The 15,074-nt window shown below is 43.4% G+C and overlaps 1 protein-coding gene across 10 annotated transcripts in view; it reads right to left on the bottom strand.

The window, feature by feature from the left end:
• Positions 1 to 1,527: 1,527 nt before the first annotated feature.
• The window catches only part of HERC1 (HECT and RLD domain containing E3 ubiquitin protein ligase family member 1), a 206,552-nt gene continuing 193,005 nt past the window's right edge, over positions 1,528 to 15,074 (bottom strand). For all 10 annotated transcript variants that reach the window (XM_047765943.1, XM_047765980.1, XM_047765969.1 and 7 more), the window contains 9 exons: positions 14,768 to 14,906; positions 12,261 to 12,430; positions 11,045 to 11,214; positions 10,614 to 10,779; positions 9,721 to 9,797; positions 8,380 to 8,632; positions 7,742 to 7,894; positions 4,968 to 5,273; positions 1,528 to 2,178 (listed from right to left, as the gene is read on the bottom strand). In XM_047765943.1, coding sequence (XP_047621899.1) covers positions 1,993 to 2,178; positions 4,968 to 5,273; positions 7,742 to 7,894; positions 8,380 to 8,632; positions 9,721 to 9,797; positions 10,614 to 10,779; positions 11,045 to 11,214; positions 12,261 to 12,430; positions 14,768 to 14,906 — 1,620 coding nt within the window. In that variant the 3' untranslated portion in view covers positions 1,528 to 1,992. The remainder of the gene's footprint in view (positions 2,179 to 4,967; positions 5,274 to 7,741; positions 7,895 to 8,379; positions 8,633 to 9,720; positions 9,798 to 10,613; positions 10,780 to 11,044; positions 11,215 to 12,260; positions 12,431 to 14,767; positions 14,907 to 15,074) is intronic.

Genomic DNA, 15,074 nt, shown 5'->3' with positions numbered 1-15,074 from the left:
CACACTGTGAGGTCAGGGGCTCCAGACTGCTCTCTGGAGGCAGAGCCTGCTTAGGGGGTGTTGGGCTCTGAGGCTTGTCTTACAGGGACACACTGAGCCCCCTCAACTCCACCGTGAGCATGCTGCCAGGAAGCCAGGTCTTCCAGCTCTAGTCTGTAAGTACCTGTGATCTAGCACTTCCCCTCTCCTGACCTTGAATTCTTGTTCTGTAAAGTGAGAGATAATCTGACACCTTAGCTCTAGGAGTCCTCTAGCTCTGGCATTCAATGCCCAAGACTTGCTTTTTGCTAAAAATCAAGCTCAAAACTGGGATGTAGGTTTCATGTGGCTGGCAGCGCTGGGCAAAAGCCACAAAGCTGGGAGGCCAAGAACAAAGGTGCACCTTGAAGGGCCTTTGTGGAAATCTTAAATTTTAAAAGCTGGTGGTCAAAGTTCTCTCAAGGTTGTTTAAGGGTGATAAAAAAAGAAGTGTAAGGATTTGTTACCTGAATGAGTCTAGCAAACAAACAAAATGACCTAAGCCTCTACAAGGGTGGAAAGTGAACTATGGGGAGAAGAATATCTGTACTAAGCTCAGTTCAGTTCCTGAGATCAGGGACTCATCCAATTTCTGTTTGCAAACACATACCTTTTACCTTATTGTAGAAAACAACTGCCTGTAAGGCTCTCTGGCATCGCATTTGAGCAGGCTGTCAACCTTGTCCTTATCCACAAAGTACAATGGAAGCAGCATGTGGCATGAACTTGCAGTGGATGAAAAAGACAAGCCACCCAAGGCCTTGCCCTCTTCCTGTTCCCCCTCCAGCAGCCAAAGCATTCACAGCTGCTCCCCAGATGGCCCTTTCTCCAGACCACATGCTTATTCTGACATGCCTGAGCAAACAAGCACATCACCCAGGGCCTTCTAGGGCTGGGTTTAAGCATCAAGGATGGAACCCTTTCCCAGTCCCCTGTACAACGCCCTACCATCCAACATTCACGGATATAAAAGCCACCCATTAGTTCTTACATGAACTCACACATTCACTCACTCACATATGCTAAGTGCCCACTGGCTCCCCTTCCAGTGTAGATGACATGTAATTGTAAACTGTTCTGCTCTTTAACTTCTTGATGGGGGGTGGGGGGTTAGAACTGCATTACTTTAGTTGGCTTCCTCCTCGCCAAGCAGAGGTGCATCCCATACCAGGTATCATGGGGCTTTTCAAGAAAAGCTCCTATTAGTGTGTTACATTTTAAGCCAGCTATGGAGAAGAGGGAAGGGTGGTGCTAAAAGGATGGACCAAGCGGCTAACACAAGGACCCTGGAGTAGGGAACACAGAGAGAGGCCAAGGAAGACAGAACAAATGAAAACAAAGTTTCCACCACAGGGGCTACTATACCCACGTGGCCCTCTGCCATGTCATTTCCAAGCAAAGCCCAGTGTGATGGAATGTTTCTGATGAGTCAAAAGCTATCAGAGTCAGACGAGCCTGAAAGCTCACTCCTCTCTCCATCGGAAGCTCCAATAACAAAAGTGGCCCATGTGCTGATTCCTGAATCGGCTTTATTTCTCTGCATAAGGAACCCTGCACAGGCAATTCAAATTAAAACAAAATAAATATATGAATATTCATGTAAAACTGTCCTTTCTAATGAACAATTATACACAATGTACAATTTCATGTTCACTGGGTGGGTTTACAAAAATGTACCATTCCCAACTAAAAATGCACCAAAATGGTTCCATGCAAACTTATCAAAAGTGACCAAAAATATGGAGGGAAAAACCTGACTGAGAGCACTTTGTCTTTTTTTTTTTTTTTGTACAATCACAGAAAAATAAAAACATCTAATTTCTTTGTTACATTCAGAGTAACTAAGTGTGGCCACTGTTTATAATGTTGGTTTATGTTCCTAAAACATCTATATAGTTACCATAAAAGTATATCAACATTAAACTGGAAGTGAGCATTACTGACAAGAAAGAGGGGTGACGGCACCCTTGGCGGTCAGTAGTCAGTGTCGGAGCCCTCGGCGTTGTCCACGTTTCGGGAGAGCATGTAGTTGTCCATGTCAATGGAGCGGCAGTTGTTGATGGCATAGCGCAGGCGCTCGGCCATGACCAGCTGGCTAGAATAAGGGGGCAGCCTCAGCTGGAAGAAGCAGGTCTGTGAGGTAGGCAGACTGTCATAAGGCTGTAGAGAGAGAGAGACCCACAGCTGTGACTGCAGCACTGGGGTGCCATGCGGGAGCAGGGCTGCCCATTACCACCACCCCCAACGTCAGGAAAGCACTCCTCTCTGCCTTCAGGTGGGCTCCACAGACATGAATGACCACACCTCGAGAGGAAGCAGAGTGGCCCTGGTAGGAAAGGTATCCCGTGGCCATTGAGGCTTTTGATAAAGATGCTTCTTCCCTCTCCTCACTCCTCCACTGCCCTCACGTGTTAAGTGAGGGGGAGCCCTGATTGGCAGGATTACTTAGGAGAACATGCTTCACACAGTGCCTGCCACAGAGGAGGAGTGAAAGGAGTTTGTTCTCTTTCACCAATGGTGCAAACTTGAAGCTGCTGCAGGGAGCCCCCAGCAGAGGTGGCGAAATGGAAGGAACAACTATGAGGGAGCCACCATACTCCTCCCTTCACTGTCCTCCTAACGAGCATTCTGCATCCTTCGTCAGCCACAGCTGCCAGCACACAGCTCAGATGAGGAAGGAGCAGTTAATGACCGCCCAGAATATCCATTTAACCTATAGTGATGTAGTCATTTCAAATGATAACTATGCTGATTAGAAGCAAAACAGAAAAGTGCTGGGACAGACTGTTAGGTGAAAAAAGCAGAATACAACATTCTAAATACATCATGCAAAAATGTGTACACTTGAGGCAAAGACTGCAAGGAATTACACACGGTGAAGGGTGAGAATGGCTACTGCTGAAGAGACAGGATTCCTGTCTCTCCCTGCAAACACTTTCCTGCCCTGAAAACACACTAAGTTCCAAACTATTTTAATGATAGTAATGATTCTACATTGTTTTTACAATTCTGTTTAAAAATTAATTTTTAAAAAAGAACCTGCTCTCTCTCCAGTTTGGGGGGTAGGGGGATGTGCTTGGGCTGTGGGATAGAAATCCTGTGAAATCAGATTGTTATGATCATTATACAACTACAGATGTGATAAATTCATTTGAGTAATTAAAAAAAAAAAAAAAAAAAGAACCTGCTCTCTCTCCTTGAAACCAGCCTTCCTCCTCCCCTGAACCTGACATAGGTGAGTGCGTTTCTAAGAGGTGAGGGATGGAGGGCCCAGAAGCTTAGCTGTGCTAGAGCTAGTGATGACACAAGGTTCCAATGCAGAGAAACCACAACCCACAAAGACAGTGAAGGAGACTGTCAACAGGTGGCTCTGATTTGGAAACTGGGAAAAACAGTTTAAAAGTCACAAAAGAGAGACCCATAGTGGTCAGTTTCCTGAGGCTAAACCCCCCAGGCAGAGGATTAATGGTGGATTAACTCCCGGGATGGCAGGGGAGCCTGGGACAGATATAAGGCAAGTCTTTTTCCCAGAGCTGAATAGAAGCAAACCATTTCCTCCTCCCACCTCTCTCTGAAGCAACAAAACAGATTTACAATTTATAGTTTCTGGCAAGTCATGTAGAAAATTTATGGAAAGGCTCTTTTCATAGCCCTTCCTGTGCGCGGCCTCTCCAGCAAGCCCAGCCCAGGAGTGGAGCCCAGGCAGCCACAGGAGGCAGCAGGGGAGGGATGGCTGTGACTCTACCAACTTCCAGGAGTAGCTGCTGGAAAAACACCAGAAAGGCAGACACTGAAACCTGATGAAACTGGCAGGAAGGGACCTTTTGTGTGTGAAGAAGCCCTACTTTCCTTACGTTTCTGGAACACAGACCCTACTTGGAGGATTGCCCGGCACATGGGGTGGAGGAGGAGAAAGAAGGAACACAGATACTTCTAACTTAATGCTGAGTTCAAGGGGTATAACCAAGTGTCCAAGAGATGAATAAAGGAGATCTAAGTCTGCCCTCAGGAATAGTCAGAAGGCACAGGAAAGGATCCGGGAGGGTCTCCTGGAGATGACACTGGTGTTGGGCTTAATGGATGAGTAAGTGCTTGCCAGGCAGAGATGGAAAGGGGTGGGAGGAGAACTTACTAAAGCAGAAGGAAGAGCCTACACAAAGGCACAGATGTTTAAACACAGTGTGGTCTGTCAGGAGAAAGACAAGTAGCCTGCTATAGCCAGAACACAGTAAGTGCCAACAGGTGATATCAGAAGGAGAGGCAGAGGCCAGACTGCAAAGGTGTTTAAGGCCACTAAGGCAGTCGGCATTTATCCTGGGGTCAACACAAGGGGCCCTGAATGTTAAGAAAGGAGGAGAGTGACATGGTCAGATGGGTGCCTGAGAAAGATGATTCTGGCAGCAGTGTGCATTTAAGGCTCTAAGCCCTTTTAGTCCTAAGCCATCTGTCAAAACAGCAGCTTGGGCTGGGACTCCACAGCAGGGCCCTTTGATCAGGCTGCAGAGAAGCTGCACTGCCTGCTCTGGGATGCACAACACAGAGCACGTGCCTTCAGGCTCCTTCTGTAGCACATGCACCAGTTAATGGTTCGAATCTTCGTGAAAACTGATAAACAAGAACGTGTCCCAGTGCACAAGTCACACAATGAAAAGGTTTAAGAAATAAGAGGTAGAGGCAACACCATGCTCTGCCTGCGAAGCTTAGCTTTCACTCAGGAAGACACTGGAAGACTTAGTGAATACTCTTGGTTGTAGTGTGCTTTCTACATCCATTTTTCATTGACGTTATCTGGTATTTCTGAACAAGTTTTTCTGCTTGATTTAAAAAAAAAAATTCGAAAATACCAAGCATTCATCCTGAACTGGCAGGCCTACTTGAGGCCCAACATGCAAGCCACAAGGAAGCAATAAGGGCAGGCACTACGAACAAAGAAAACATATCTTACTTACCCTATCAACCTTCATGATCTGAAATCTCTGAGAAATGTCAGCAGTGTTGGCTGGGAGTCGAGATCTTCCAGACACAAACCTCATGAAGAGCACACGCTCCTCATTGGAGAACTCCTCCAGTGTGTGCCAGAACCACTGTACCAGCTGATGCTGCTCGTCCACCTCCCGGTACCGCACCACTTTCTTTAAGACTTCTACGGAGATCTCAGGCATCCCGCACACCATCTGCTCCAGCTGCTTTGCGGTGAGGAGGGACAGCAGCGGCACAGGGACGATCCAGGACATCCCTTCTCGGACTGCAGCCACCTGCAACCAGGAGAGGTTGTTCATTCAACGTGTGTGCATACACTAGGCACCCACAGTGGCCCCGACTGGGCTAGGCACCTCATGCATGCTCCTCTGCCCCCAGACCAGCTTCTCGTCCCTCAGAACTGGCATGACTGCACACCACCCACCCTCCTTGTCTCTGACCTGTGATGAAAGCTTCTGTCCACTTACGGGACTAATACACTTCTTCTTATCCCAGTTGAAGTCATTTCAGGAGCCCACCTTCCCTCCCCCACAAAATTCCAGCCCACTGGGGCCCTCCCACTCACACTCCTAATCACAATGGCTGAGGGCTGTTAAACTGAGCTATCTGGGGTACCACTTCTTCTCATCAGGATAAGAAGCTCCTGGAGGATGTGTCTAGAGCCTCTATTGTTTCTGTAATTTACATTTTCTTTTGAAAATAGTTACTTTCTTTTTGTGAAAATTATTTGTGCTAATTGTGAAAAAAAAAAAAAAAGTACCAAGAAGAAAGCAAAACTGGGAAGTCCCTTTTCTGTAGGAAGGCAGTAAAAAGGACAGAGAATTTAATCAAGAGACTTGGTTTCTGAATCCCAAATCCACCACTTGTTTTACATTGATTTCCTCATCTGAAAAGATAAGGCAAATATTTGCTGCTCACATGATTATGAGAAGAATTTTCAGTGGGTCTGTGTGACAGGGTAGTTAGCTTCTGTTAGCAGAGTGCAGAGAATAGGTTAGTCAGGGAATGGAGAGAGGGTGCTGCTAACCTCATGGTCTGTTTGGCAAAACCCCTCCAAGGTTGGGCAGTAGTGCATACTCTCACAGATGCATCATTATTCAAGATTTGTTTCCTAAGCACTTCTCTACTCTTGGCCAACTCAAAACTATCTACCATAAAAAAAAAAAAAAAGAATCAGAGAACCTGAACAGAAGCCACACCTTGGGGAAGGCCCTGGAGTTGTGCTTCTATGTGGCTGTCATGCCCAGGGCTAACAGACTGGCAGTGAGGGCAGTCTCTACAGATGGTAAAGGGAATACCCCAGTCAAAGTCTGCCAAAAAACAAGCTATCATGCCTGGGAGGAACAAACCAAAAGCAGTCTGGGGGCGGGGGAGGGCCTGAGGTACAGGGATGGCTACTTGGGTGGAGAACAAGTCGGAACAGCTATGGGAAGAACCCTGGGTTCCAGGAGACAAGAAGGAAATGAAGGAAGAAGGCCTTCTCACCAGAAAAGGAACAAAGCCAGGGCAGAGCAGAGCACAGTTGATGGAAAGCAGGTCAATCTGACCCTCAGAGGAAGGGCCAGCAATAAACTTGGTCTGTGATCCTGCCTCTGCCTTGGGCACATCACTTCATTCCCCTGGACTCTGTGCATTCATCTGTGAAATGGTAATAACAATCCCCATCTCAACAGAGTAACTCTGGTAAACACGAGCAGCACATGAAGGTACCTGGTACCACTCCTGGCATGCAGTAGGTGATCCATAAAATTGGGGTCATTCAGTCTGTGAGGATTAAAAATACTCAAGAACTAGACACAAACCCTAAGCCCTGCCTATGTAAACTGCTGACAAGATCCACCCTTATCAAGCTAAGGGGTACAGTTTGCTGACTAGACTTGGCTCAAAGTCAGAGTCAAAGAAGGAATGGTGCAGAATACACACACTTCAAACTACTACACAGCCTCAGAGCCTGTATCCAGCTCTTGAGAAGAACCCAACATATTCTGCAAATAAGGTATTACTGAAGTGGTTATTAAGGACTGAATAATCAAAACCACCATTTTTGTATACATTCATTTCTATGGTCACTCATCATATTCCCATCATTTACTAAATGCTTACTATATTTTAGCATAGAACAAGGATATAGAAGTCATATGTATGAAATACATTCCTCATTCAGTGTCTTACATGCTAAGTGAAGAAAGAAATCGCAAACTCTGTAGCCTAATTCTCTGTAGTGCACAACACAGAATTATGTGATATTGAGGAATTTCTAGGTAACAAAAAAGATCTGTATAGTTAAGGACCTGGAGAAAAGTTGGTCTGGAGAGGAGATGCATTCTCAGCTGGGGCCAGAAGGACTGCAGCAGGAAGGGGAAAGAGGCGCTCATGTGGAATTGCAAGCACCAGTGTTTCGGGGTTCATTCATATGTACCCTGACTGACGCAGCTGCAGTGGGGACAATGGGTTGGGGGGCAGTAACACATGAAGACAAACAGGACTGAGGAAGAGTAAGAGTGAGAAGGTAGGTTCTGAAGGGCTGGGTGAGAGCCTGGCCTCAATCCAACCAGCAACCAATTCAGAGCTCACCTAAGCCTTTGAGTAAGGAGAGAGCAGGGCCTGAGAAGTCTCTGAACAGAGACTGAAATATAGTCTCAATCAACATAGCAAATTCATGTGCCAAAATTCAGTAGAAACCAGACAGCTCTTGCTTGGAGACAAATGCAAACAATGCATCTCCCCAAATGTTTCATCTCACCTGTCGGTCCATTTCATGAAGTCGATATTCAATGGCCCTCTCCACATATTCCTTCCTATTGGAAAATGTGAGTGGGATACTATTTCCACCAGGGATTATAGGAACCATTTTGCCATCAGCACTCTGGCCAACAAAAGAATCAAGAGGAATCATCTAAGAATAGAAGAAAAAAAATTTTTACTCCATGGTAGAAGTGACCACAAAATGTATAGTACTTTAAATATAGCAAAATGGTAACATCATCAAAAATTTTAAGGATGAAAAACACAGCAACTGAGACAACAGGTCAGGCCACTTGATCAGCAGGGAGTGCTGACTCCCCCAGTTGTATTAAAACTGAGGTTGAATCTCTTTGCCTCCAAACCCGGTTTGATGAACTCTGGTCACCCCAGGCCTCCCTCTCCAGGTGGGTTCTCTCTGTCCCTCACTCTAAGAGGCAGAGAGGTTTAAAGAGGAATGAGTTGGGTGCTGGAGCTGACTCTGTTAGCAGTTATTGAAACTACTGGGTTGAATTGCTAAGCGCAGCAGTAGGATATATGGCACGGGTCAGCCAGACAGCAAGTGGAAGAACATATCTGATTTTTACCCAGAAAAATTCCAGTCAATACCAGTAGAAACATGGACCAGCCAGGATTTACCTCATGGAAACTCTCCTCAGTAATCCCACTGTCTTCAATGTGAAGAATGCTGTTGAGAGTCTGCACATAGAGCAGATCCACCTCCTCCAGGTCTTCCAGGGTGAGTGGGACGCAGCACAGCTGCTTCCATACCAGAGGGGCCAAGTGGAGGTCCAGAGGCTTCTTTGTACGAATGGCAACCCCCATTAAAATTCCCAAGAATTTAAACTGCATTAAGTGTTCATCAAGGCAGGCAGAAGGGTTAAAAAGGAACCTGGAGAATTAAAGGATATATTTCAAACAAAGTTGTCCTCATTTCTATTAGAAGTAAGTTTTGTTGGGAGTTCCTGCCATAGCACAACAGGATTGGTGGCATCTCTGCAGCACCAGGATACAGGGCCTGGCGCAGCTATGGCATAGGTCACAACTTTGGCTTGAATCTGATCCCTGGCCCGGGAACACCACAGGTTGCAGGACAGCCAAAAAAGAAAAAGAAGTAAGTTTTGTTTTGTTTTGTTTTTAGCCACATCTCTAACAGGCAGAAGTTCCGAGGCCAGGGAGTGAACCCATGCCACAGGAGGGACCCAAGCCACGGCAGTGTCAATGCCAGGTCCTTAACCTGCTAGGCCACTAGGGAACTCCAGAAATAAGTTATCAAACATCTATAATATTAGTCTAGACCTGTGCTGTCCAATGTGGAAGTTATTAGCCACAAGTGACTATTTAAACTAAGTGAAATTTAAAATTCAATTCTTCAACTCTTCTAACCACATTTCTAGTGTTCAATAGCCACATGTGGCCTATCACTATTGTTTCGGACCATATTTTGAATTATTTTTAGGAGAACTATAAAAGAGTAAATGAATCTATTATTCCTTAAGCTACCGGCTCAAAGATGCCCTGTTAAATAATTTCATTTATAATTTACGAGTCCATGAAGCAGAATTCAAAACTCAAAATTTGACAAATATAGGAATAATACATAATTGCAAGTACTAATTGCTATGACTGGATAGCATATCAAAGCTTTCGAATGAATTTTAATTCATTGAGGAAAGGCCATATGAACCTTCAGAAACACAAAACAAGTCTGGTGTCATTATCAAGCCTGCATTTCTTTTACCCCTTGATATTATCATTGAGTTGGTCTCATAATAAATAGTAAATCATGATGGAAGTACCTCAGTTTCCTATCTCTGAAAAGAGAACAATAGCAGTTCCTACTCCTTAGAGCTATAAATGAGGGCCCAATGGGATTATCCATGTAAAGCACTTAGAACAGTGTCTGGCATAATAGTAAGCACTCCATAAACGTGAGCTATTATTATAGACATTCAACGAACACTTGCTGACTGCCCTTACCTGTCCCTATTGTAACCCACTTCTGCAGTAGCATTTGGAGAGGGTATAAGAAGGTCAACAATACCAGTTTCAAGTTCCTGTAGAAGAAAGAAAAATTATTATTTTTTTTTAGAAATGACAGTCAAATGCATCAAAAAAACAAAGCAATTACATTAACTATCATACTGAAAAGAGAATATTGAGGAATTTATAATGCTATATGACAACCAGCCATCTCTATAATTATTACTGTGGTTATCATTTAAAATGACTTTAGGAATTCCTCCATGTAGAAAATATTCTGCAGTATGTAGAACTAAGATGGAAAGTCAATCCAAGGCAGGAGTTGGGATAGCCATGAGCAGGGTATAGTGATATTTAAATAAACTTATTAAATGATAGCCAAGTATTATTTCAGCTATAGGATTTATCAGACAAATCCTGATACCAGGCAAAGCTAGAGGGGACAGAGTAAAGCTGCCACTGTAGATCTTAAAATATGAACTGGTTCAAACTCTTACGATTTGCTTTTCTAATTTCCCTGGAGCCTGGCAGTTCTGCTTTGTTCTAAAGGCACCAAAATAAATGGGAACTCAGGGGTGGTCCTGCATTTGTTTGTTACATAAATACAAATATGTGTCATTGTTGTGTCCTCTGCCAGTGTTATATAGCACAACAGATGGTGAGTCCCTGATAGATGGCTAAGTACTGGCACTTACTCATAAGGTATCTTCACAAAGCATTTCACAGACCCTTGTGATAATTCACCTACACATTATTAGCAGCATGACCTATGTACAGCTCACAATTGCACTCTAGCTGACATTTATAGAAACTTGCCAGGATAATCACTGCAAACAATAAAATGGCCATCACCTGAGTGGACAACTCAGAAGGGGACATTGCAAATATACCTGGCACATCTCTGTGATCGTGTCATCAAACACTCCTCCAGCATCATCAGCCCCTTCTCCAACCAGCTTAACCTTCCATGCGCGGGAGGGCAGACGGAGATCTGACGCATTCAGTTTAACTACTTGTCTCGCTATTTGAACAAAGATGGGCTTACACTTCCGTCCTCTTTAAAAGAAAGGGAAAACCGAATGAAATACAACTCTCCCAAATAACCACAAAAGTCACTTGAAGGTATTTTCCCAACAGTGAATCAACAGGCCAGTTTAACCACAGCCAAAAACTGTGCTAGGCCCACTGTAACCACATTGGGTACTGATGTAAATACCATTGCTATCCCACTTAACAAGTGGAGATGCTAAGGCTCACAGAGATTAGTTAGTAAAAAGTCCATCTTAAAAAATGTTAATGAAACGTGTACACATGTTCTAACCTGGTTGATATCCTCTTTACAGTAATTTGAGGTCCATAGTTTTTGCCTTGAACCATGGTTTTTCCTATAGAGCGCACCATCGGGAGGGTGTAGACTCTTGGGGCTAACAAAGGCCGAAGCTGTCCCTGCACAATGCCCCATGTTCCAGCATTATAATGAGATGTACTATTCTGTAACAGAAAGTAAGCTTAGCAGAAATGGCACAATCTAAGACTTAAGAGAAATAACACTCACTTTTAGAAATGCACTTTAAAAGCATAAACCTGGGTAATAGCTATTATTAGAAACTTTTTCAAAATATTTTTTTCTGATAAAGTATGATTTTTTAAAAAAAACTTAGAAAATACAGAAAAGAATACATGCAAGTACACAAATAAAATCATCCATAATCCTACCATATGGAGATGGCCTCATTAACACTTGCATCTATTTCCTTTCAGTTTCCTTTTCACTTTTTTGAGATCAGACTGTTTATATAATTTTCCACTGTTTTTCTCACTTCACTTTGTATCATAAACATTTCTTCCACTAATTACAAACAGGTTAACACTCTGTTTAGTGCTGCACAGTATTCTGTTGCCTGGTTGATTATCTATTTCTAGCAATGATTTGTCAAATCTCTCATATGCCCATGACTTACAGATTTTTGACTAACAGTTTTACAAACTAATACACATTTTGGCAGGCATGCCTGAGCATTAAACAAACAAACATAACCAGCTCACTTTTTCCCTAAATTACTAGACTGTTCTCTAAAGACAGCTCAGCCAAATTTACTTTATCTCCTCTACCTCCCCCTCCACTGGGCATGCTCATTTGTAAGCTCATTTATAAGGAGAGCAAAAAGTTTTCTAAATTTCTCAGACTCGTATAACCACCTTGATTGTTGTGCTAACATCTTTGTGTACTAAATTAAGTTTTAAAATCACACACTAGACTTTGTAGAAAATACATGCTTAGTCATTCATATTTGCTTGAACTTGGACAAACCAAAACACAGAAGGAAGACCACTTTGTGTCCAACAGCATGATAACCTATATCTGGACTGTCTTTAATGAAGCAATAAAATGCAAACAGAACTGCTGCCTTTTCTACATCTCTAGGGTTCTAGGAGTAAAAACCATTAGTCAGAGAAGAATTTTCTGAAGGCCGAGAAAAAGGCCCTGAGAACTGGCGAGCACATTATGAGCATTGCTTCCCAAGCCAGCATGTTACCTGGTTATTGGGGCTGAGGTTCAGTAGCCTCCAGGACGAGTACATGAGGTCAGAGAAGTGGTAAAGCAGCCGGAGCCTGGCCCTTGCGGTGTGAATGCTCACTTCCCTCAGCGCCCCGTACTGGGGGGGCACTGCATCAGGCAGGCCCAGCTGCAGAGGCACTGACACACCTGCCCAAAAAGCAAATGCACACTTGTAAAGGAAAATTCATTGTTTTCATTTTTAGTATTTTGAAATATTTTAAACACACAGAGAAGCTTAGATAAGTGTACATGAATAGCCATTCCTACCACTTAAATTCTGTAATTAATATTTTGCCATATATGATTTATCACTTATTTATCAATCCTATCCATCAATTCATCTTAATTTTTTTTTTTTGGTCTGTTGTTGTTGTTGTTGCTATTTCTTGGGCCGCTCCCGCGGCATATGGAGGTTCCCAGGCTAGGGGTTGAATCGGAGCTGCAACCACCGGCCTACGCCTGAGCCACAGCAACGCGGGATCCAAGCCGCGTCTGCAATCTACACCACAGCTCACGGCAACCGGATCATTAACCCACTGAGCAAGGGCAGGGACAGAACCCGCAACCTCATGGTTCCTAGTCGGATTCGTTAACCACTGCGCCACGACGGGAACTCCTCATCTTAATTTTTGGATGCACTTGCGTTGGTTTTTAAAACATCTTTTGTTAATTTATCATTATGGAAATTTGTTTTTTTCTCCTTGAATTTAGTTTCTCATTTAATTATGGGACTTAAGCAGTTCCCTCACAACCCCCACCCCCAAAGCCCACATTCATTATTTCTTATTCAGTAACAGTCATCTTCGTAATAACGTGTGGGCCAGGACCAAGTAGGTAGACAGTTCTGGAAAAAGGAAATGGGCAACTCAGCAGAGCCACCACACACACTCACTAGGGATCTGACAGAAGGTGACCGTGACAAAAATGAAAGATAGGAGTACATGATTCACAAAGGCTTTACACTGCAAGAATAAGAGCTCAGCAGACACAAAGACTACCAGGACTACATCCATGGTTATTCTCTTACAGAAATGCACAACAGACTAAGAACATGATATTCAACTTATTTGAGTTTCCTACACATAAAGATTTGTTCAGCTCAATTTTCAGAGTATTTTCCTACTATTAGTTAAAGCTAACATGTATCAAGTACTTCCATGTGCCTGGCACTGTTCTAAGAGCTTCACGCGAATTGGTTCATTTGCTCCTGTAGCTTTTAACAATAGGTACTATTACTGCCCTTGTTTCACAGATAAGGAAACTGAGTCTCACGGTCACTCAGCTCATAAGTGGAGGAGCCAGGATTCAACCCAGGCAATGTGTTTCCAGAGTCTGAATATTTAAGCCACCACACATGTGGTCCCCATTCTGAAAGAAGGGAAATCCTGCTGGAAGCTGAAGAGACCCCTGAGTACCTGAAATTGTTAGTGCTTTGGTAGCACTGCTCATTCTGGGTTTCGCTAATCAGAAACCATTTTCTGCTTGTTTGGAATCTACCTGGCAGGCAGCCCTATCTTGCTCTCTCAGGGTATCTAAGAGAAAACAATCTCCATGGGGAGTCTTTCCTAAGGACCTATGGCTAAGAAGTAGAGGGGTTCACAAAAAAGGGATGAGCATGTGAAGTTTTCAGGCACTAGGTCACCTCAGACAAGTTCTAGTGCCTTAGATACCAGAGGGTGGTTTTAGAAAGGACTTTAGGGCCTGGAAAAGAAATAGCTCAAAATATGAAGAAATGCGTAAGAATGACAAATATCATACTTAAAGCAATGGTTACTTTTGTAGGTAACAGAAGATGGATCCAATCAGGGAGAGTACCTAGTAGGGCATTAAGTATACAAATATGCATTTTATTTTCTTTATATCTTTTTGTACATTTATAAGGATTTCAAAATAAATTAAAAGCAAAGCACACAAAAGGTAGAAACAGCCCAGCAGTCCTGCTATACACACTGGAGTGAAACAGCAACTTTTTGTTTTGTTTTGTTTTTGCTGTGCCAATGGATAGACAACATCTTGTTTCAAATGGTTGACTAGGGTGAAGAATCTGACAAGAGGTTTCAGGGCTTTTAATCTTTATTCCTAACAGCATGCCTTAGAACACTAAAATTCATCACTTTCATATATATTTTACATAACATACATATATATTATTTTAGAGCAGCGACTAAGTTTTATATATATATAAAAAAATATAAAACTTAGTCGCTGCTCTAAAATAATAAATTTTGCTTGCCTGGTGCTATGTTTTCTTCTTTCAGGGAGGAGGAGGAGGGGCTGCTTTGTTATGAAGTCTGCAGGAGAACCACCTGCTTAGAAAGTATTTGCAATGCTCTAGTACAAATAGTGCTTTGGTTTATGTGGGGGAAGGTTTGATGGTCTCAGAAGGGTGCATGGATGCAGTGTGAAGCTGGCAAGTGGACAGTGCAGCTGGGGACTGCTGAAAGAGAAGTGGCATGAGCATGGATAAGGATATTTCACCCTCACCTGGCGCTCTTGGAGGGACGGGAGGGGCTGTCCATGCAGCACTGTGGCAGCGCCCGGCCGAGATCTGTCGAACGTTTTTCCCTTGCAGAACTGTTACGAGGGTTGGTTCTCGAACATGGTTGGTGTGACCTAAGCCGAGCTGGGAATAAATTCCAAATACACAGAGATTCAATGAGAAAGAGGAAGAGAGAAAGCCAAGATGACAAAATCTGTGTTGGATGGTAGCAGACATAAATAAGTTACTACCTGTACCAAGCAACAGTGTCAAAATAATGAAATTAATTTTGATTTTCTCTATCAAAATCCT

This window comes from Phacochoerus africanus, chromosome 2 (genome assembly GCF_016906955.1).
Source record: "Phacochoerus africanus isolate WHEZ1 chromosome 2, ROS_Pafr_v1, whole genome shotgun sequence".
NCBI lineage: Eukaryota > Metazoa > Chordata > Mammalia > Artiodactyla > Suidae > Phacochoerus > Phacochoerus africanus.
Note: the sequence above shows the minus strand (reverse complement) of the source record. Positions and strands in the feature narration are given on the sequence as shown.